Source organism: Melanaphis sacchari, unplaced genomic scaffold, assembly GCF_002803265.2.
Source record: "Melanaphis sacchari strain LSU unplaced genomic scaffold, SCAv2.0 Contig8_pilon_pilon, whole genome shotgun sequence".
Lineage (NCBI taxonomy): Eukaryota > Metazoa > Arthropoda > Insecta > Hemiptera > Aphididae > Melanaphis > Melanaphis sacchari.
This window is the reverse complement of record NW_020271635.1, coordinates 3,656,710-3,681,986: the sequence shown is the minus strand read 5'-3', so window position 1 is coordinate 3,681,986 and position 25,277 is coordinate 3,656,710. Positions and strand designations below refer to the sequence as shown.

Sequence of the window (25,277 nt, the reverse complement as noted above, 5' to 3'; positions counted from 1 at the left end):
GGCGCCGTTACCGACGGCGCGACGCTTCCGAGACGGCTGGCCGTATAACGACATCGTGAACCGTCGTTTTCAGCCGGTTACAACGACGGTATCGTTGAGCCTCTGCAGCCGGCCGTCGCCGTGCGATTACATTATTATTTCGCAAGCACACTACGCGCTCGCCCCTCGCGATCGCTTGTAACGCATTTGCGTGTCGGTGACCGGTGGTGGGATCTTGCACGGTGTAAACGCCTCCTCCCGTCCACGCACTGTGATTATTTATGATTTAACAATAATTGCCTGGATAATCACGTGTGTTTTCGAAATAAATTATAAGATTATAGCTTTGTAATTAATATTGACTTCTAGTCCAAAGTAATTCGATTTTTGTATACATTGGAGGAAATCTCAGAAAAGTGTTCTGCTTCGGAACACGAGTCTGACGTGTTATTTAAAAAAGTATAATAATTCGATTAAGAACTCGCGTACATTGTTATGATTAGACGTATTTTAAATCGGTCAATACATTTTTTTTTGTTAAAAACATTTTCGAGCGGGCAAGAATAATACCATTAGGGCGATGATCATTCAGTTAAGAAATCAAATTATTTCTTTAAAAACGTCATTACTATTGCGTGGTAATGTTTTTATTTTATACTAAAAATTACTTGAATATAAACGGTATAGGAAATTCGTGCAAGTCCTATTAATTTTAATTTTTATGATGAAATATTAGGTTTCTTTACCACGCGTTTTCCACAAACGTACGGCAAAATCACTTACGCAAGGTATGCAGCTTTTCCCTCCCCTGTGCACTAATTTTGCATAAAAGCGACAAAACGCAATATGTTATATATTGTTATATAGATAATATTATTTTAATTACCAATATTTATTGTATGTGCAAGGTGATCGATATTAAATAGTATCTCATTTCGGATACGAAATGTTTATTTAGAAATTTGATATAAGTCAAAGTTTTTTTTTTTAAATTTAAGATTGTCATATAATTTGAAAAGGGGTACCATATAAATTACGAATAAAAGAAAATATTTATGTATACGAGCTAAACGATGTACATAATAATATATAAGTCACATCTGTGTGCTAATGTGTATGACGTAGTAATAAGTATAAAGGGAAACGTTTTATCGCTTTGACGTCGCAATCTTCGTCCGTCCAATTCTCGTTGATACGTTTATGAATTGTATATAGTTTGTATGCTTGGTATTCTCAAATAAAACGCATATATCTGTTGAATTTTAATACTTGTGTTCTATATGATGGTAAACGCGTAGTTTCAGTTAAATCCGTATAACGTAATCGTATTGATGATACATGTTATTTTATTATTTATAATATATTGTATCGATAGGTATATTATGTTAAGTTAAATACCTTATTTTGTATTGCAAGTATGTAGGTACATTATATATAAGAAAATATAAACGATATAATAAAAATATCAAGTACTATTTTAACGATTTATGTAACTATTAGGTTTGTGTAACTTGCAGTTTGCAGATGTCGGGTTTATATTTATGTAAGGATAACTTGAAATGCTGTGTAACGATAAACTTATTACACTAAATTTTATATTTTATTTGATTTTATTCTTTTATGCGATATATCTATTGGTTTTCGTATTATTATGTGAGATCTAAATATTATATAATGTATTAACATGTTTTAATATCCATATTTTTGGTATCACAGTTTTTAGACACCTATGGAAAACCATAAAAATCCCTTATTAAAATTTAGCTTTCCAAATATTAGCCGACAACAGCTTTATTTTTATTATGTGTTATGTTCATATCATATAAATAAGTTTTTAACAATGATTCATCACTATTCAGAATATTTAACTATTGAAATTCTTGTATGTATTTAACTATACTATCTATGTAGATACAAAATAATTTGGTAATTGTTGTGATTTTGACGAATTTAGTCAAATATATATATATAAATAACAAATGCCATGTTTTATATCACTCTCTTATTCTTTTCTCTTAATTGTTGATATCGAGTCTATATTATAATAATCTATCTATAATATATTAGTTTCGTTTGTTCTGATTAGACTGCATAGCAGAATTGACGAATATAAATTGTGTTTGTGAACTACAGTTATTAGAGCCACTAGTCGTATTAAAAATGTTATATTTATGCGATTAGAGATCATCATTGTGCCTCACCTCCAAACGTCAGTCAATGCTAGAGTACAACATTAGACGGTCGGCTCACTGTATATCGCGCTACAATGATTTTTTTACTTAATTGTGTCACAGTGAATTTTTCGATATTTTTTATTCATTTACATTAGTAGAATTCAGTGATTTTCGCGGTCGTTATTATTATATTTCTCACAATATTTTACATATAATATTTTAAACACAATTTTTGTTGTAATTATTATTTGGTCGTTCGAAAAAATGAATAACTTTTTAAAAGGTATACTTATTAAATAATTATCACCAACTTTTTCTTTACTGTCACGCATTATATTTTCTAATGGCATTGTAGAACTTTTTTATTCGGGGTGTTTTCTATTGCTAGATGTGCGATAAATTTATCAAATTTTTATTGTATGAAAATAACATAAAATCGTTGTTTATAAATAATGGTTAAAGTTCCGTAGTTGTATTTTCGCTATATAAACTATAGGTACTTAATTTATAGTTAGTTTTTGTTCCGTATTTAAGTTTAGACGATTGCTCATTTTGTTCTTTATCCAATCCAATGATACAATATTTATTCGTAATATAAGTTAAGAAAACGATTTATTTATTTATTTATTTGAGTTAAATGATTATTATAAAAAAAGAAAAAAATTATATAATTTTTTTTTAAGACTTAACGTTATTCCGAATTGAAGTTTATCAAATTATCAGTATACCTTTATTTTAACGACTTCTGAAGTTAACTAAGCTCGTGATGATTGTAAGACAAATGTTTAATGTAATATTTTAATTTCTACGCTTGGGTTAAAATCACACTTTAAATTCAAATATGATAATGGGAGAATCACGTATAGCCCGTATAGGTATGTACAATTTCTTAGAAACGAACTAATGTGTATAATATATTAAATTTTATGAAGTCATCTCATCATATTCTAAGGAGAATTTTTCAATAGTTATTGCGTTTCACTTTTTTTGTTAGTGTTAAAAAAAATAATAAAATGAGTAGAAATGCCAATAGTTTGGTATGCAGAAACTTCTACTTTAAAGTGCAAATTTATTATTCACTGGTACCTAATTCCTATAGATTGTTTGAACGAGATGGCGTATATGTATACTGTACATTATATATGTATAATATTTTATCTCGTATTCGCGCATGTTATAAACCTCAAAGTAGAGTGAACATTTTGACTTGACCTGAAAGTTCGAATCGTCTTAACTGTGTTCGTGCCGGGTCGAAGAAAACATCACTCATAACATTTTATGTAAGATAGATAGTTTTTGTAAAGTACGCCTTTTGCTTAAAAAAAAAGTTTAGGATCGTGAAATGTAATGAATGATGGATGTTGTTTACATGGTCATTTTATGCGTTTTGTTGGTTTTTCGTTTTCAAAATACATTTTCATTTGGAAGTAAAATTCGTCAACGCTTATAGTAGAAAAATATATGATTTTATTTCATAATTTGAACTTGTCTGAAAAAATCGGTTAAAAAATATTTCATTAAGACTTGACGACATTATATCTAGTCGCAATTATTAAAATACTATATACTATATGATACGCGGTATTAATTATGCCGTAACATTATATTAATGACGCGAAAAACACTTAATTTACTTTTTATATTAATAAACGCAACTTTTCAATTTTATTATAATTTAATAAATACTGCATATTATTATTATATGTGCTTATTTTAATTATGCCTCATACAGTATTTACAAGTATAAGTATATATAGTATATACTGTGTAATAACATATACTAACTATAAACGAAGTATTAAAGCTGTAATTATTACAGTTGTATAGCATAAGAATACTTTTTTTTTATCCACAACACTGAACTGAATATAATTGATTTGTATGTTATCAATATTTGGACATATTATGTTATACTATCATGATCCTGAGGAATAAAATTGCTATATAATCTTAATTCAACCCCTGTGTATGTATTTTGTTAATTTAATGATGGGTTAATAAATTTGTTCTTGATCTCCATTGTGAATTTCGATTTACTCCTTCAATAAATCCCAATTAGGTCATCGCGGCACACGCTCAAACAATATAATAATGGTATTATGCGGTAACACATACGCGTCTCTTGTCTTTTTTCTCCTTTTCTATCTCCGTGTTATTTCTTGTATATACACACACATCCACTTTACTGGCCACTGTCCAAATTCTATTTCTGCAATACGACCGTGTGTTTCAGACTGACACAACCTTTTTTGCTTTTTCCACAAGACATTTATTAGTTTTTTTATTTTTTATTGCCCCAAAAAATGTACTACAAAATTCTGAATATCCACAAATTTAACGATGACCCTAATTTTCATTTGTATATTTATGTGTGAGTATGTGTATAGTGTATACGTTGGCGCGCACGTTTTTTTTTTTTTAAAAATAATTCCTTTCATTGACGTTTGGCATATATCGTTCTATATTATTTTTGTTATATTCTCGCGCCAAATCGATATGTCGTAATTTGCGTAATCTTATGTGTGTGTATGTGCAGATTATACGCATATTACTATAGTGAATAGGGATGGCCAACATCATATTTTCAAAAATCGATATCGTATCGAATTAACTATTAAAAGAAGACTATCCACATTTCTCATACTTAATGTAAACCAATTTTGATTTTAATTTAATTTATTTTATCATGGTCAATATATTTATAATTGGTAACTGTAGAACTCTTTAGACTTAATTAAAGCCATACGTTTTTCGAATTTATATTTTAATTCTCAAAACCTAACATAAGTTATGTACCTAAGATATTTAATGCAGTCATCTTTCTATTTAACTTGGCTCTATACATTTATTAGTTCTAAACAAATGATATTATTATTGTATCGACTTATCGATATTATAGACTATTATTACATGTTACACATATACAGACTAATTTGTCTTTCATTTTATATTATATATATATACTTAAATCGTGACAATCTGCAATTATTTAGCTATTTTTGGCGGTATATAAAAAGAGACTGACCGCGCTGTACATTTTATGTGTATATGCATAAAATATGTATTTGAGGTGCAATTAATTTCTTGTGAATTTATGTATAACAATCTACCTGCTAACGTTGATTTATTTTATGACCGCACAGTTATCTAGATATTATTAATGTATTATTGCTCGTGTTATTACTCCTAGAACCAATGATGATTATTGTTATTTTCGCGTGGCTTCAAATATTATAATATATTATCTATATAATTGATCGAATGTTATAAAACATTGTGTACCAGTCACGGTTATCGCTTTTTGAACGGGTATGTTACTTCTTCGCTTTATCATTCTCTTTCTCTGTTGTTAACACTCTGCGGTCATTATTAGCGTTTGAAAATGTCATTAGGGTCCTCCGTGGCCTTGATCTGAATTTGCGGCACTCGGAATCAAATTCGAATTAGGCACATCCTCCCGTTGCAGTATTCCATCATATTATATTGTATTATATTTATATATAGACGGCACTTGACCAAGGTCGTCCACCGCAATACTGTGTGTGTGACATTGTTAAGGTGTTATTATTATTATTATTTTTTTTTTAACTGTCATCCCGGCAGTCGGCGCCATTTTATTATATTTACACATTGTGAAAACCTCCGCCTCGACATAATAGGCATCTAAACCGTTTAGCATCAACAATAATAGGTATACGCAATTTTTTTTTGTTTCACATAATATGATTAACATCAATTAGCGTTATATTTATTGTTCTCGGAAATCAGACAAGTATAAACATCCCGCACAAAAAGCGGGAAAGTATATTATTCAAGTATATATTTGTGTATATAATAATAGCTCTCGTGTAAAAAATAATTCAATTATTAACATACATATTATTGTACACACAGAGAGGTCAAAAACGTGTATATGTTTCATTAGTTAGCCGACGATGACAACTAGGTAGGTACTTATACCTATATATTATGTAAAATACTGCAGCGTGTTAAACGAAATTTTTATCTGATGCGATGTTTAAAATGAATGTATACGTCGAATCAGAGTTATATTGTTTTATATATTTATACCGCAACACAATTTTGATATATTGGTATTATATTGAATAAAACTAAAGAAATTAAAATCTCATTCTCCAACGTCATATGTCTTTTTGTTTATTATACGCATAGATAGAACTTAGTTGTTTTCGATATCACTCAGTTCATTAATTTGTTTGAAATCGCGTTGAAAAATCATTTGTCAACATTTAATTTTTTTTCATTAATCGAGATAACTTCAAACCTATGTAAGTAATAGACAACGTTTATATTGATCATATTATATATAATATATTATAGATTATAGAGTCAACATGCCACTCTTGGTTTGTGGAAGTATTTATTTTTATATATTGTGAGAATCATTACTCATTATTTTAATAATTCATTTCACTAGGTATTCTATTTTATTACCAACTCTTAAAATCATGAAATATTGATACCTATCAATATTTATTTTACTATTGTTTAAACCGCTTCGGTCGCTAAATCATTGAATTGTGTTTTTTTTTTAACTCACAATTTTTTCATTCATTGTAGTTATATACATATAATAAACTTACTTTAATTTGTTAAAATTATTGTGTTTGGAAAATAATATTACATTTTTAACAATGTCTTTGTCATGTCCAAGTAAAATGGTTATTATGCTGGATTATTAATGAGCTTCTTGTGTCTACATTGCATAAATATATGTTTAATGGGTTTAGTATCTACATATCATATTTGACATATTCTTGGTGATTTTTTTTTAAAGATATATGTTTGTGTAATGTGTATGATCAATTTTCAGACAGTTTAATACAACTTGTACATCGTTTGTCTTCCGTTTATTCCATTTTTATTTAATTTAATTTATTGATCATATTTGATTTATTTTATCAATTATAGATTTATTTTTTAATAATCTTATCTCATTTTGTATTCCAGAAGTATCTAAAATGGTGTAGTAACCTTGCTTGTTTACTTTTTCTCAAGCAACTATAATATTTCGTTTCCAATTATTCTGTAAAGTCGCAGTATTTAGGAAAAAATTATATTATTGTTAATTTTATTAAATGTTAATTATTTTTATTATTCATAACAATGATATCGTTATAACTGTTAATATTATTATAACGCTTGTGTTGTGTTACTGGAGTCTATTAAAATTAAGTCATTTTTATTTTGCAGGTATGCATACTCTTATATTGTACTCCTATACCTATATAATATAATACTTATTGTGTCTTAAATTATTATACAATGTAGCTTTGTAATTTAAACAATACAAATAACTTTACTATGTATTATATTGCAAATGCTTCAGCTGTGTATATATTAGTTTATCGATATTTCGGTTTGTTAAATAATTGCTGCAATATTTACACTCTTTTATTTGTTTTTGAAGCATCCGTTTATATCAATATGTGAATCGATATTTTGTCACAATATAAATTTTATTTTACACGAATTAAAGTTTCTTTTCTATTGTTGGATATAATTGGCATTTAAAAGAAGTATTTTCTTGTCCATTGTGGTTTTTGAATTACTTTTTTATTATGTTTTATTATGTTTTTTATTTTATTTTTAGTTGTGCATTATTTTTAATTAATTATTCTATATATAGATTGTATTAATTATCCATTACTAAAAGAATTTTCAAAATGATTATTAAAAACTGTTACATAAATTTGTTTTTTAAGGTTTGTTGCTGTTTTATTGTTGTAGCATTAATTAAAATATTTGTATACTTAGTGTTTAATGGGTGCTTTCCAGTAATACTGTTTATAGGATTGCCTTTAAAGTCACTTATTGAAATTTTTAAACATAAATTATGAATATCGTCAAGTAATTTTAACGATGAGTTTTTTCTGATATATATGATATATCTATAGTCTTTACAATTTAATCATAATTTAAAATTGATCTAATTGACAATTTGTATATTATTTGTTATCAGGGTATTCGTGTTAGCATCTATTTTGCGTTTCCGCGTTTCCGCGTTTATATTTTTATAATGCCCAAAATTCAATTTCGTTTTGTTTATTTGTCTTAAATTTTTAAATTAGTTTTTTTTTTGTTAAAGTTTAGGTTTAATATTTGTGTATGCATTGTTTACAGAATATTTATGTTGTCCATTTTTTGTGGTTTTTTTTATAATGTGAAAATATTAAACATTTAGGGTAAAAATGTAATTCCTTGACTTTTTTACTTTTTGTTTTGTTTGTATGTAACATTGTTATAATTCTCTTCTTAATTATAGTACTAATTAATGTACTTTCGACAGGAAAATGCACGCTTCTGATTCACATCGTATATATTATTTTTTTTTTTTTTGTACATTAGTGATTGCGATTTAAAATAATTTTATGCTGATAGAAGGTCTGTTGAAATTTCGTTCTTAAGAAACTTAATTTTATCATGTATTATAAGAGCTTATAATAATTAGAAAAACGAATTGAAAAAATGAAAATTCATAAAAATTTTCTCGTTTAGGACCATATATAGATACGTACCTATTTAATAAACCGTTAAAACTGTCGCAGAATTGTATAATCATGTATCATGGTAATGCGCGTATAATATTTTAATAATGTGACCGTCGTACAGTGTAATTTGCATGTGTGTGTGCTCGCGCTCGCTCTCCTCGGAGATGACACCAGTTCGGACGGGTGTCGCGCGCACGTTTGGCGAGTAACCAAGTTCTGTCGCGCTCGTATGTGAGTGTGCGCGCGTTCACAGTTTGTCACAGACGCGCGTCCCAGAAGTGAGAGAGCGTGAGAAAAACTGGTGCAGTCCGACGCCGACGACGTTTTTCCCGTTAGACGCGCGGCACGACTGTCGGCGATACGACGGCGGTTATCGCGCGAGTGTTCTTAACGTATCGCGCTTAATTTCCATCATACACTGTCATCGCTTTACGTGTCTTTATATATTCGTCATATCTTATATCTCCCCCCCCCCCCGTTTTCGTACAGTTTAGTACCGCGGGTCTCGACTTGGGGGTTTTTTTTTTTTTTTTGAAACCGTCTCTTCTCGTAAAGGCGACTGTCCGTTTAACCGAAGTATAGTGCGTGAAAATCGACGTTTAACTTGAACCGTCGGACACGACACGATGGGTTTTTGGTCGAGCAGCAGTAGTAGCAGCAGCTCCGGCAGCGGCAGCAGTAGCAGCAGCAGTGCCGGTAACAACAGTGATTCGTCCGATTCGTCGCCGGCTGACGACGCGTCTTGCAGCACGACCGGTGGTGGCGGGGTCGACTCGGACGGGTCTTCGGAATCTTCGTCGCCGGGCCGGTTGAGCCGGTGGAGTCGGAAGATTCGGTCTTTTCGGCATAAGAAATTAAATTCGATCACGGTGATGGCGACCAAACATGATCAACACAATCATCACCACCACCACAGCCGTCACCACCGACATCACCATCGCCACCATCGCCACAGACACTCAACCGCGGTAGACGCAACCGCCGGGTCGTCGTCATGTCCGCAGTGCAACGGAGCTCTTGCGCCATTACCCTCTAATCCTGCAACAGGTAGAATATAGACCCGATTTTATATAATTCGTGCAATTTCCGATTTTTCGTTTCTGATCCACTTCAAAATGATGACAATTATTATTTTTGTGTCGACGTTTTTGAACAATTTTATTGAAAGAGAAAATAATGTTAGGTACTACGGTGTAAAAAAGTATTTATTCTAAAAATGCGCAACCCTCCCTCCCACCAACCATCCTTGGTGTTCAGTACTTCATTGTCTGGTTGATTGTCGTTTTCTTCATTACTTTTTTTTTTTTATTCTATCGAGTTTTCTCGATAACCGCTTTTTCTGATGATGGCGGTGTCGCATTGAGAGGAGGATTGGCAAACAAACTATTTATTCCGCCGCTATCGAACGCTTGTTGCTGCCGCGAGTACTCGCTATATCACATTATTATTTTGCAACGAATAATCGATCTTATATTCGTCTTTGCGTTGTTGTTGCGTCATTTCTTATTTGTGAAAGAAAAAAAAGTGCGTAAGAATGAGAGAGAAAGAGAATATAGTATATTATAATCTTTGTTTATTATTGGTACTCATCCCGTTTTCACCCGTCTCGTGTGTTAACGTATAATAAAAGTCTTCCGATTCGCGCTCAGTTTCATTGAGAACGTATATACGCCCGTGTCTGTCCTTCAGAGACACTAAAAATAATAGTTTACGTTATGTAGCGAATTTGTGAACGCTCAGGAATTCCGGACTCGCTTGTATTTGTTATTCATGTGCGTGTGTGTGTGTGTGTGTGTGTGTGATGTGAAAAGCTTAAAATCAAAAATATGTTGGACGGTTTTTATGACTATGAATCGTTTACGATGGTATACATTACGTTTAAGCAGTATACCTATTGCCGCCACCCTACCATCTGATATTTGAAACCAAATATTTAAATTTCATTCTATTCAACCAAACTGCGTTGACCTTTATTAGAGTCGTAATTAAAACACTGCAGTACGCTGGTACATTCGCGTATTATGTTTCTCCGTGACAGTGTTCATATTTAAATCCACATTCGGAACTCTACAATAATATTCAACAATTCTAGAAACCATGAATGAGTATACGATCTAGAATCATTTAAGCTCTTACTCATGTGAACTGATTCGCTTGATTTATAAAATAATAATTCATTTAGTTAACATGCGGACTTACGAATAAATGGCCAAAGGTCGTGTTGTAATCTCAAGTGTATTAATAATCTTATGTGTATATATTATATATGTATACTTATAATTTGGGGGAGGAGGAGGTAAAGTGTAAATATTTTAAAGACAAACACATGAATAAATAACTAAGTATATAATCGAATGTTACCTATGTAACTATTTTAAGTTTACTATATTATTAAATATTGCTATTAACTAGTATTTTAATTTCAATGCATCTCAAATTGTTCACTAATAATATCGGGCCTAGTGCCAATTTTTTTAATTCGTATAATACGCCAATTGTGTATTTATCTCTCACTCTTCTTTCTACCTAGTCAGTTGTGTATAAATATTATCTATAGTTGTAGATAATATTATATACGTTTTTCGCCAGTAATCAGCGACTATTAAATTTACTTGTTTGATCATTTTCTAAAGTGATCCACTAACATTACAATGGGTGGTATACTTAAGTAGGTATGCATAATACATAATATGTTATTATCGTTTATTTAAGTAATACATAATGCAATTGTTAGCTAATAACACATTTGAAATTATAATAACATACCTACCATTTTTCACACCAAAATGACATGTTTAATATACAAACGACTATCTTTGTAAACGGTTAATTATATGTATTTAGCAGGTAAAAATATGTTCAATTAAATATTTTGATCGAGTAAATCGTAATTTTAATTAATTATTTTTTAAGTACACGCAAGTACGATAAAATGTATTTTGTGTATTTAAAACTTAATTAACTTAAAGTTTGTTATTATTATTTTTTTATACAGCTATTTCTATTATCGCTATTTAGAGTTGAGCAGTATAGCCGCTGCATGGTATGAAACATTATTTATGTTGTGATATGAGATAAACTAAATTGTGTCTAATGAAATTATTATTTAACTCCGCGATCATTTTCGGACACACCCTACTCGAAATAATATGTTACGTCTTCAATAACATAATTGGCATTTTTCGTGAGATTATTATCATTGTTTTTTAGTTTTAAATCGTAATAAAACATATGGTTTAATACCCATTAGCTCTAATCATTATGATATACGTTTATATTGTTCCACACCTAAAGTATTTTTGACATTGTTTGATTAGGACTATATTTTCTCGGCCGAGTATGATACATATTTTATGTAAACATATTTGCGTATACACTACAGCGCAGTAGTCCAGTTAATCCATCGGAGTGTTATTTCATTTACAGGGTGTATATATTATTATAGCTTATATATTTCGTCACTCAGCATAAAACACGCGAATGAAGTTCGTAAAAGTCAAATGCCGTATCGCATGTCTATTATATGTTTCAGACACGTAAACGTCACGTGAATAGTATTCAAAATTTATTTATTAGTAGATTTTTAAATTAGGATAAAATGACTCATATGAAAATAACTTCGAATCATGTAATTTAGATTAATTTGATATTAATATCGACATGAGAGATTAAAAGAGTAACTTTAAAATTCAAATAGGAAATTATATTTTTGAATTATGTTTCATATGTACTTCTGTTATACGTTGAAACTTTGATATATAACTTTAATTTGTGAGCTATCTGATGATCAATTTATTGTGGTAATAAAATGTATGTTTTTATTTTAATTTAATCTTTTATTACTTACATCAAATATCAACATTGGCTTATACTAAGCTAATACGTAATAATTGTTGGTATTGACATGATATCAACTATGTTAATATTTAGTATGGAAACAGATATAACTCATAGATTATGTATGAATTTTGTAATTTATTTATACCCACTGAACAATATTAAAGCTCCAATCGTAATATGAAACATAATCATCTAGTATTTTAATATTTATTGTATCAATTAAAAATATAAAGTTACCATGTATAGATAATGATAATACATATAAATATTTGAAGAAAATTTCAAGTGTTTAGTATTCGTTTTTTAATTACAAAATTAAGAAATCAATTTTGTAAAAAACTGGTTTAGACATGTGACACATCAATACAAATGATTCTCCAAAAGGAATTCAAATTTTTACTGTATAAGAATCTTATTTCAAAAGTATAGTTTCCCAATTGAGTTTTAAAATTTAACCCTCACATTTTCCCTTTTTAATTTATCTTGATTCAAAATCGTTTTTATTTCGATCATTTTTTTAAATTTAAATATTATTAGTATATGCATAGTGAAATCTGCATTCGCATACAATTAAGATGGTATTCAGTGTATATGGTTTGCTGTTATTTTTATTTCTTATATTATTACTGCACTAAGATTTCGCTAAAAAATAGCAAATAGCAGCACTTTTGTATATGAGTACGATATAACAATTTATAATGATTATATTTTATTGACAAAAAAATATTCATAAAGTAATTTATCGTTTTATTTTTTATCTTTCCTACCTTATTTTTTTGTATAAACATATTTTCGTACTTAGTGATGTACTCTTAAAGTATTTTTAAATAGAAAATAAAAACCTAAAATTTGCAGTACATTTATGTATTTAAATACGCAAATATATTATAGTAATTAAATAATAATAAACGTCATAAATGTTTTTTTTTTTTTTTACTTGGGTTGACAATGACATAACTCGTTTGAAAACGGTGACATAAACGATAAACCTATGTATGTCAGGGGATCGTATTTCATCGTCTTGTTTGTATAGTAAATATGATGCATAGAGACGGTTCGAAATGTGTTGCGTGTCGTATAGTGTATATAATATATAATCCATGCTATGTGGATTATTTCAGGAAATAACCGCAACACCTACATTTTTCTTATAAACTGAATTTATACATGTTATTATTTATAATCAAACAATACAAATTGACCTACGATTTATTTTATAATTATTGTAACTTATTATCATAATTTCAATTGAAGAATAGACAACAAGATACATCGTTTATGGGCGTAACAGTAACCTAACCTAACCTAAGCTGTCATTTAGAAAAAAAAACGATTTATAGAGGCTTGGCTTAGTTATTACGTATTACAGTAAATGGCAATATAAATTCAATTCAAAACGAATTCCTTACGTTAATAATTGTAAGTTTTTTCTTTGATAAACCATGAAGAATTCATATTATTTTTTATGATGTTTTACAAAATTGTCATTCATTTAGCAATAATATGCTCTCAAAACCATAAAATCGTGGTGCTTTCGGGTAAAATTGGTTTTTAAAACTACTGTAGTATCGTAGCTCAAAAACCAACTATGTAGTATGTATCTGTAGGCAGATATAAAAAGTCATAATCTCCTATAGATCTAGTAATAACCACGTGAGTGTAAGCTATATGTTATATTGTAAGTTGTGACGGCTAATCAAAGTGCATAATATCTGCAATTTCGCTTACCAACCATCGAAACATCAGCTTTTTCTATCTGATAAATAGCCTGGACATACCGACGTGATACTTACAAAGACAAAGCAAACAGTCCCTTCTTTAGTTTAACACTAGTTATTGCAATGATCGGAACTCAAGAAATTGTGCAAGCGTTATTCCGATTTTGTTCAACATTTTAACATATTATAATTATAATAATTTCATCGTTTGTGATTTACATACTGAATTTAATTTAATGTAAAATTATAATTGTTTTTATTGTCTGGTTTTCGTATTTTAGTTATTTTTGTGAATAGTTTTATTTATTTATCAATTTACTTCTTATTGTCCGTTTTTAGACCCTAGCTGTCCATTTGTCCATTTCTGTCACTAAACAATGTTTGTTTATTATGTCGCCATTACCATCAGTTTATTTAAATGATTTCATATTGTGTTATCATTTTTCAAGTCATTTTATATATTTTTGAAATAAAAAAAAAGTTTTGAGAAAGTTTGAAGTATTCAGTATAAAATTAAACTTTTTTTAAAAAAATGTTAACGACAATCTATACTTATATTCTACAATGAAAGCAATATATTTTCTAAAAATGTTGCTGTGAAAATATCAGATATTTAATAGTTTTTGATTATAGTATATGTATTATTAAAGCTTAAATAGATAGACGCAGAAGCTATAGACCATAACTTTTATACTCCTTGCCATTTTACTCTTCTCGTCTAAACTTTAATGCTTATTTATATAATACTATTTGTTCACTATTCTATATTTATACATCAATATTTTTAGAAGTGTTCTGCTTCTGATCATGAAATTAAAAATAACCAAAAAACCATAATAATAATAATTTTTTTTTTTAAAAATGTAGTATTATTAATAATTTTTTAATTGATTAAAACATTTCATAAAAAAAAGAGAAAAAAAAAGTATTGTGAAAGTTGATGAACCACCCCACATCTTATTAATTATAGTATATTATCGTCATCCTAGTAAAATAAAATAAAAATTTGACTTCTGTTTGTTACGATAAAATATGTATGAGCAATGATATATATTCGTAATAACGTCCCACTGCGGACTGTGGTAAAACATATTCATGTACTTATAATAATATTATATAAATTAGTTTCTAGAATAGACAGGACTTTGTACACTGGATTTGGCGAATCGTATTATATTCCCTCAAATAGTATTTATCATCAAATATGATGAATATAGTATTTATTAAATATTGCAGAGGAATCCTCATTATGTGCCATAGTGTACCTATAAGAACGAACAATAGTGAATTAGAACATGGAGAAATTTATTCACATAATTATGCGTATTTTGATGTTATAGGAAATATAATGTATACAATGAATAATGATTAATGATAGTACCTAAAAAATAATAACCATGCACGAAACAGACGATTTTGTTGAAAATACTTACATATATTTTAACACATTGTATTTCTAACAGCATAAAATACTATGTATATTATTTGTGTGGGTGGTTCGATATTATTTACGAACTAAATTAATTGTATTGCATTATAAGTATTTATACTCTGTAAGTGTACATATGCTATTACCATTCAAAACCATTATACATTATTATTGTTTGATAAAGACCTTACACATTACTCTGAAATATTCCCCAAACACACAAACATCTCATTGACTTTTTGGCACAGTATCTATTTCAAAGAAAAAATGTGCTTATACACTTCCCATTAAGGCATTATCGTAAATACATCATATTAATTAACGTGAACTGTATATATTATATTATATACTCACAAACTATTAAATCATAGAATACACGCGTGCGTATGAACACACACAATTAAATGAAAAGTAATAATTCTGTGTTTATTAGATTAAAAATAAAAATAAATAGCTTATGGATATTTTATTGTAATAATAATAATGCGTGATTTTCCATTAATGATTACTTCTTCATTACCGTTTGAAGATAAACGTAATATCAAGTTAAAGCCTTCCTATATATTTATATTATATTATTATTTCTCATGTATGTATTATTATGTAATATAATAATAATATTATAGTTATATTGGTTAATGTGCTAATAAGCGATTAACGTTCGCTCTATACTTTTTTTATGTACACAATTTATTTTACTAGATACTTTAATTAACTAAGTGTGTAAAAGCGATAAAACTTACTACTATATTTTGGTTTGTAGTTATTTTCGCAAATCTTTTATTGTAAAAGTCTCAGTGAGAAGCGAATTTCTAATGTTTATAACAACTCACGTTATAATAATATATTATCGGCGACATGGGACTGAGAAGAACGATTCTTGCATCCATTGCAGTGATTTTTTTTTGTATTATATTCCACGCATATATTAATGTCTCTGTCAAACATACCTAGTAAAACTCGTGTGTCATGTTTACAGGTATAATTACTGTGTCGTTTTTATGTAAATCTCAAACGATAATTATATCGATTGTATTAACACGCTAAGAAATCTATTTATTATACGATTTCGCCTATTAATTAACTGAACAAAAAGTTTTCTTAGTCAATTTTCGTGATTTTTAGAGAAATAATCTCCTCTCTTAACTATTATTTATCGTTATACAATTAATGGATTGGCTCGTGCGTGTCGTCTACAAGCTTTCACATCATCTACCAGCCATGTCTCACGCCTAAATACAAAAACGCGCGTTGCTGCATTAGTATTTAATAAATAATAAATAACATAATGATATAGACTGATCTACCTTGTACGCATATACATATGCTAGGGCGCCATTCTCAGTGGTTAATTTTTCAAATACCATAACGCGCGTGTGTGATACGATCAACCTCGAGAAGAACAAATTTAACGTTAATTATAATATTTTACCTTGTAAAAAACGAATTGTGTGCTACAGCAGAAAATGGCGTAGTTCAATCCGGCTCTTTTCTCGGATATGATGTTAGTGCTGTAGCTGAACAAAAGTAAGCACAATATGTTTATAACACTGTCGTCTTCGAGGTCAACATTTTTTTAAAGTTTTAATAGTAAAAATCATTTATACATCATTCAGTTAAAGGCGGCCGAGCAGAGAATGTCGAAAATATGCGTGGTATACATTTTTTGTGCCATACAAGGTTAGGTTAGGTTCTTAGTTTCTTCAAAATAACACACGCAATGACATTATATATTATATATATAGTTTATCATATTGTTCTATGTTCTCCGCGAATCCAACGATCATCGATTACGCCGTTCTCTTCGATAAGTATTTCAAAGTCGAAAAAAGGGTCAATACGTTTTATCCGGAAGCGAAACGCATACATATAATATTATTGCCTATTGTCGCCGCCGGACAACACTCGTTTACTACCTCCTTTGTATTGCAGGCTGAGCGTCAATCATCGTCTTATATAGTTAAAAGTACAAGTCATCATTCATTCGTCATCATCGTTATTGCAATTACTGCGGGGTTGCGGGGTGGTCCGGTTTATACAATTGACCGCGTTACTACTGCAATAGTCGATTTCTCATTACTTATTTATGGTTACATCTTTATCGATGGTGTCGACTCTCGAGTTTCGCAAATCTAATGTTACTCACATATATTTTCTGTGTCGGCGCATTCTATAATATTTCTGACATCTGATCAACGCATTTTCAAAATATTATTTGCATAATATAGGTATATACTGTGGTATCATCCACGATTATTATAGCCAAACAACCTATTAAAGCTATTTTTTTTTTCTTAAATATACATTCTTAGTGCGTGCTTTAATGACATCATATCAGGATTAAACGTGAATCGCGTGTTCTACAAAGAGCAACTCCATTACCTATGTTATATTATATACGATCTGGTACACGTGTTTATAATACTAATGTTGTCCAAGTCGTCGTCTTGATTGCGTCTCGGCATACGAAATCCATACGAATGGGACTGGAGTTTGACCTGTTTTCATGATTGTCATTAGTTATTTTTAAAATAATTGGTATTTATTTTATTAACTGTAAAAAAAAAAAAAAAAAAACATTTAATTATCTGTTGTCAATATATATAATATTGATAAGAATGCTGTTACTATAGTATGACCAGAATTTATATAAACTATACGACTTAACCTAACCTAGCTAAATTTCGTTTACGTATACCTTATTCTATCTAAGTAATGTAACAATGTTTATGATAAACAATTTAAGTTAAAAACTAAAATGAACTATGCTCTATAAGAGAAAAATATGTAATGTACACTGAATACTTCTATATTTACATTAATTGTATGTAGGTATGTATAATTTGTATTGTGGTGATGCTATCGCCGTTGTTTTTAGCATCATCGTTTTCAACAATAGCTCACATATATTCCATTGTATATTTTATTTACACACACCGTAATAATATTTACTATAATTTAAACGTATATTAATTAGTTAGGTGGTTTCATTTTTGTAATGAACTAATAACGTGTCGATTCCGTCTGTAGATGTTCGCCCTCGTCGCTCCACTTCCGAATTTACATAATAACATTATAGAGGGTTCTGGATAGTATGTTTATACATTTATATTAAATGCATCATTCATTCTATAAAGTCTACGACTACTGTAAAATAACTATTGAATTTATACTGAATTACACCTACCGCGGAATAAACAATAATATACCGCCAAAGTATATTTTAATGTATATTTAATGCTGTTGTATTATATTGTATAATATTTAAACAGTATTTTTAATCGAAATAGATTATAATTACACTCTACTACTGTGATTATGTACATATTAAATCTTGTCTCGAATAATATTTCAGTTACATACGCTCTTTGGTATCGCCGCTATTTCTTTAGTGGTTATTTATTGTTATTTTATTATTTTTATTATTTATTATTGGATTATGCATAATCGCTTAGGCAATTTATAACCTATAGGGCAAAAAAAATAAAAAAAAAATTAGCCAAAGCATGGAAGAAGGCCTTTTAAACTGCTAAATCTTAATGCATTTTTTCTGTGTTAGTGTTTCACCTTCATCGCACACGGAATAAATTTAATTTATTGAAATTCTCCAAAATTTTTGTTTGTAAACTACTTAATTATTGCTATTTATATTACAGTTCAAGGTCGTGTTGTGTACCTATTAAATATTTATATCAGTTTCATACCGATTAAAAATTATATTGTCGAATAAACTGTATATATTGTATAATAATAATACATTATGTAATTTTTACTACATCGATTATTAATATAAATTATTTCATAAAATGTATTATATTAAGCTCTTGCTAGTGATACTAAAAGATTTTTTCGGCGCAATATTTGTTGTTATTTTTTGTTTTGTTTTTTTGTAATTTGAGAAATTAAAAAAAATAATCTAAAGCTTAGTGTACTCTACGAAATTTTAGTGTGTTAAATTTCTAATGATTATAAATACTTGTATTATATAATAAATTGTTATCGATTCAAAATGTTTTATATTTGTTTATCGAAGAAATTGTCAGAATATATAAATAGAGTAATCTATAATATTGATGTCGTTTAAAAACCCCTAGTTACACAATGTTGCATCGTTCCACACTATAATATACTGTTACAGTAGTACTGTATATAAGTTAGTACGTATCATGTTCTTCCGAATTGACAAGGGACGGAACGACTTGCGTTGGTTTATTATCGCATACCAAAATCGATGTATGTACTTTATATCGATATGTATATATATATAGAAATATAGTCCATACACAATACTATTACTATAGCGATTAATAAATGTTGTAATAATATTAAAGAGTACCTCGTTAATTGTAGGATGACAACCGCATGGATTCATCGCCCGCTGTTGATACACATAATAATAATAATAATTATTATTATTGTAATAAAATCGATTTTATTATTACATCATACATAAGTACTACATAGGTTTTGAAAAAAAAAGTCGCGTACCAAGGAGTGTCTAACTATATTTTACATCAATATGATTTCTTACTCTTTTTAATTCAATCGCATTTTGGTCGAATAAAGGTGACGTTCAAATAATTATTGTTCACAGTTATGAGATGGGTGATTCCAATTAACACAAAATAATATAGAAATTGTGAAAATGAATTATAGTTTACAAATCATAAAATTAAAATAATGGTGTATTTCATTTAATCTTCAAGTTTTTTGACAACTGTTTATTTTATAAAATACTCGTGATACTTATAAAAAATAATTAGTTTTTTGCTAAAATTATTAAATGTACTTAAAATCATGAATCGTGAAAGTATTATGTACTAAATAGTTTTTATAATACCTAGATTTTGAAATTATTAAAATATATGAAATAATATAGTTAAGTATATGTAAAAGATACATAAATCAAGAGACCTCACTCGCTATAATCAAAATATGCCGAAAATATAATGGATTTTTAAAAACTGATCATAAGAGCAAATATATTTTTATTATTTCTATTATTATATATTTTGTTTACATTTGTAAATTTGTTATTCTTTTCGCGTTTTGTTTATTGTCACTATTTAATTAAAATGCCTACTTTGGTTGACCTACGACTTTAGTCTAAGCCTTATTATGCAGCAGTTTACAGTCAGCTCAACGGTATATATATGAATATATCCACAAATTTACAATTTAAACATTCGCGTTCCAGGTTAATTAATTATTTCAACATTTTGTTATGATATATTTTATACTAATAATACATAGCATTATAAACGTTTTAATAGTATTTGAGTGTTGAATGATTAATCTCTGAAGGTACCTCTCATAGAATCGTTTTCAATTGCAATATGCCAGCTTATACTTTAAAAATTAATGGTGATTCCTCAATGATTGAGTAGTTATAAACAATTTATAATTTATTTAGTTATTTAAAACCATTAAACTTGTTTGTCTTTTATTATGTATAAAAATATTTATTTATATATTATATAATTATTCATTAAATTGAACGCTTCTTTAGTTAGTGTACCGATAGCAGTTATACTTTTTTAATCCTAGTACAATAATTTTTTTTATTATTTAACAATAATTTTTGTTTGACTTTGATTTGTTTGTGTTATTATTATTAGCTCCGGAAGTAGTCGTATTCTGGCTAGTACATTCGTCGTCACATTCGCGTTACTTGAATGTATCCTGTCTAGATAGGAAATGATGCCGTCCGTCCCCATTTACTTTTTGCGCAATTGTTTCAGTCATGGTAGTGATTAATGAATTGTAACATTTACACCACGATGGCATACGATGATCGCCATAAATATATTAAGCTGTCGTTTTTATGTAAAAAAAATACTTTAGACACCGTCAATTAGGTTTTTAATTAACTAGTCGAAATTATTACATTAAGCTAGGTATACGCATAACGTATATTTTTATGTCTCCGGTGTTAGTAATTGTAATTTATTTTTTCTTTCAGAAACTACCTCGGGAGAATGTGCGGATAACGCCTCAGCCGCCGTTGCAGCATCTTTGGCTTGCAACAATTCACCAGTGACCAAAAGACGTGTTTTCAGCGGGTATGTAATGGTTTTTTATTTTGCACAATTGCTGTAGACTGTTTAATCCGTCATATTTTATAATATCAATTTATATATTATTGATTGATACCACATCTTATATAAAAGCTGTCGGACACCCATATTTGTCATCGCTTGTTGTGTATACCTATTATGTGTGTCACAAATTGTGATTATATTGTTATGTGTGTCGATGCATTTTGCTATATCGTCCGTGTTAAATAGTATAACCCCCTATGTCACATTATTTGCTGTAAAATCGTTAGTTGTGTATTCTCCTTATTAACATTGAATGGTTTCTGTCAACAGTCGTCTACAACATCGATTTTTTGAATTGTTGATTCTTTTACTTTCTATTGTACAAGATAATTTGATTATTGATTAATCGATTACTAGTTGTTCTAAATATCATGATTATTTCTTGGTTCTTGTAATTAGTATGGTAATTTATTGTGTTACTGAATATATTATACGCAAACAAATTTTATGCTACATTCAAATGTATTATTTGTAGATCAATAATTACTTATTAAGTATATATTTAAATTTTCATTTAAACCTGTTATTCTTTTTACTGATATGAAGTTTAAAGAATAGTTATTGAATCCAAACAAATATTTCTTCAATTTGATTTGAAAATAAAAGAAGATCTATTTTCTAAATATTTAATGTTTGATTTTTTTTAAAATAATATGAGTTAAAGTTACTTAAATATTTTATATTTTCCTTCTTTTAAAAATAGCGATCAAGTAATTTAAGTTAATAGTATTAAAATATTAGAATTTTCATTAATAGAAGAATAAGGAAGTTTTCTTTTACAAGTATAATTCAAAGTTCAATAAAAAATAATATGATTAAAAAATAAATGTTTTGATGTTACAATGGAGTCTATTTTTTATGTGTCTGCCATTACCTTTTGTAGCAGTAAAATTGCTTTATTCTTCAGTTAGGAAAAGTGTTCAAAAATAAAAATAAAAGTATATTCAGTATTTTACTTAATAATTAGAAAATAAAACCAGATTTTGACAAAATTGATTTTTTCATTTTATTGTAAATGAAAATGTGATTTTTATTTAAGTACTTGAAATTGTCACCAAATGTTTATATATCAAATTTTCTGTTGATGGTATAAATTTAATTTAAAAATATTTTGACTCTATTACTATTTATAAGCATTTAAAATTTTATTTTTAATCAACATTTAAAGTAAAAATTTCTACAAATTTTTTTTAAATCACAAAAAATTGTAAATTATTTTTAAATACAAGATTTTTTATGAGTTTTTATTATTGGAATCAGAAAAAAAAAAGGTGAAGCGTAATTCTATAAATATTTGCATACATTTTTTTTAAATCTAAATTTTGACAAAATTGGGTATTCAGGTGTTTATTCAAATTTATTATTAAATGAGTAGTTTTTTTTTTCTGTAATTCAATAATTATTTATCGTATATTATATTATTAAATCGCTAATAATAATATATATTTTTTTTTATTATTGAATTTAACATGCATATAAGTACATTACAGTGCTCCAACTTGCTCATATAATATAGTTATATTCCTAGTTACAACAACTATAATATAATATATTGTCCATATAAAGGTTATGAACTATAATATGATTCATTTTTTTTTTTTTTTAATTACAAAATTTATAAAATAACAATAATTGAAATTAGTGAGACAATTATTTCATAATTGATTTATTTTGTGATAGAAATTAATATAAACTATACTTAGAATAAAAAAATAGAACTTGGCGGTGATTTCCTTTGATAATGCAAAAAGTAAAATTATGTACACATTTATTATCTAGTAGCTAAAAGTTCCATTTCCCCTCCCACCGCTTTGAAATTTCGAAACAGAATTTCACCATTTATTTTGTGCTGGTTTATTCTTTTAATCCTGTTTGTACTCAGCCCTTTCCCTAATTATCAAACTTTCAAAGTAGGAGCTGAAATATATCCCTAACTAATTTCCTTTGTTAAAAATAAAATATTTTGTCTTACGTGTCTGATGATAGTTGCCCACATAATCATTTTTACCTATATAGTCTATAGCCGTAGAATATTTGAATTTTCAAAAAAACAAAAATACATTATGTTATAGTAAATCAAAGGAGCAAGTGTTCACACCCTGACTATAAATGTTATATTTTTAACAAATTGTTATATTTCATTTAAGAATAGTTCACTAATTTCTCAAATTAGAAAAGGTGACTTCATAAAAAGTATAGGTACCTAAAATAATAAAAATAAATAAAATAGTTATACAATTATTCTTTTTAAACTTCATGTGCAATTTGCTAAAAACCCACAAATGTGATGTTGAATTATATTGTTTTGTTAATAATTAGTATCATATTACGTAATGAATTTGTTTAACTGCTTTCAAATGCGTAAAAAATTGATTAACCGGAAAAATTATATGTATATTTTTAATTTCCACACGTTTCCCTAATCCAAAAAACTAGATTGTTTACTTCCCTTCCCCTAACATTTAGAACTTAAATATGAATATGTGTGCTATTCGTTTTCCTTAAAAACATAATCATATGGGTTGGGAAAATGAGCAAACAAAAGATTACTACGATATAAAACTAATGTTGTATAATTTTAAAAATCAAATTTCAAAATTCGCATTTTAGGACTGGCATTTTCATTTTCTACACTTAAATATTTTTTGACTTCCTCAAAACTTTTCTTTTCTTCAACCATACATTGTAGGTATATTAAAAACAATATATAGTATTAATTATACTTAAATAATATGTTCTCATAATTTTTATATTTAAATTAAATTATTTAAAAATAAAAATGAATATTATTTTTTCAACATAAATCAATATGTTTTAAAAATAAACAATTAAAGTAACATTGGAGTATAGAAATAACATTAAGTTCGTTTATAGTGTTTATACATTTGCAATATGCATACTATTTAATTCATTTCAAGTGTTTTGATAATATACACATTTTCCGGTTTATAGTTATTTGTTTGTCACATAATATATTAAATTATGTCGCGCACGTACTATCGAATAAATCGATTATTTCGAAAATATGTTTTTAATCACATTAATTATAATATCTGTCAATTGTTGTTGATAATTTTTTGTATAATTTTAAACTGATACATTTTATCGATTTATAATTTGTTTTCATCTTGTATACTATATGAAGTTCGAATATTAAGTAGGTTTAAAGAGTCTTTGCTATTAATATTTTCTCTGCATAAGTTAATAACTTTTATGTATTGTTCTAATTAGTATATTTATGTGGAATTTTACTATTTTTTTTTTTGTAATAAACTTAATTTTATCATATTGAGAAAGTGAAATGTACATAGATACCTTATCTATATTTTTATAATACCTAAACGTAAATATGTCATGAGATATCAGAGACGTAATAAATATTGATTAAATCAAGCGTGTTCTTTATGGCAGTATTCAAATATCTAATACTATAGAATATTTTAGGATTTAATTTTATTGTATTTTGCAGTAAGTAGGTACGTGCATTATTGAAATACATTTTAATTTAACTTAATATATTATTA

The 25,277-nt window shown here is 27.9% G+C and overlaps 1 protein-coding gene across 3 annotated transcripts in view; it reads left to right on the top strand.

Moving 5' to 3' along the window:
• LOC112602686 (triple functional domain protein) overlaps positions 1 to 25,277 on the top strand; it is a 112,952-nt gene that overhangs the window by 78,845 nt on the left and 8,830 nt on the right. For all 3 annotated transcript variants that reach the window (XM_025350894.1, XM_025350892.1, XM_025350893.1), the window contains exon 27: positions 21,615 to 21,714. In XM_025350894.1, the coding sequence (XP_025206679.1) occupies positions 21,615 to 21,714 (100 nt within the window). The remainder of the gene's footprint in view (positions 1 to 21,614; positions 21,715 to 25,277) is intronic.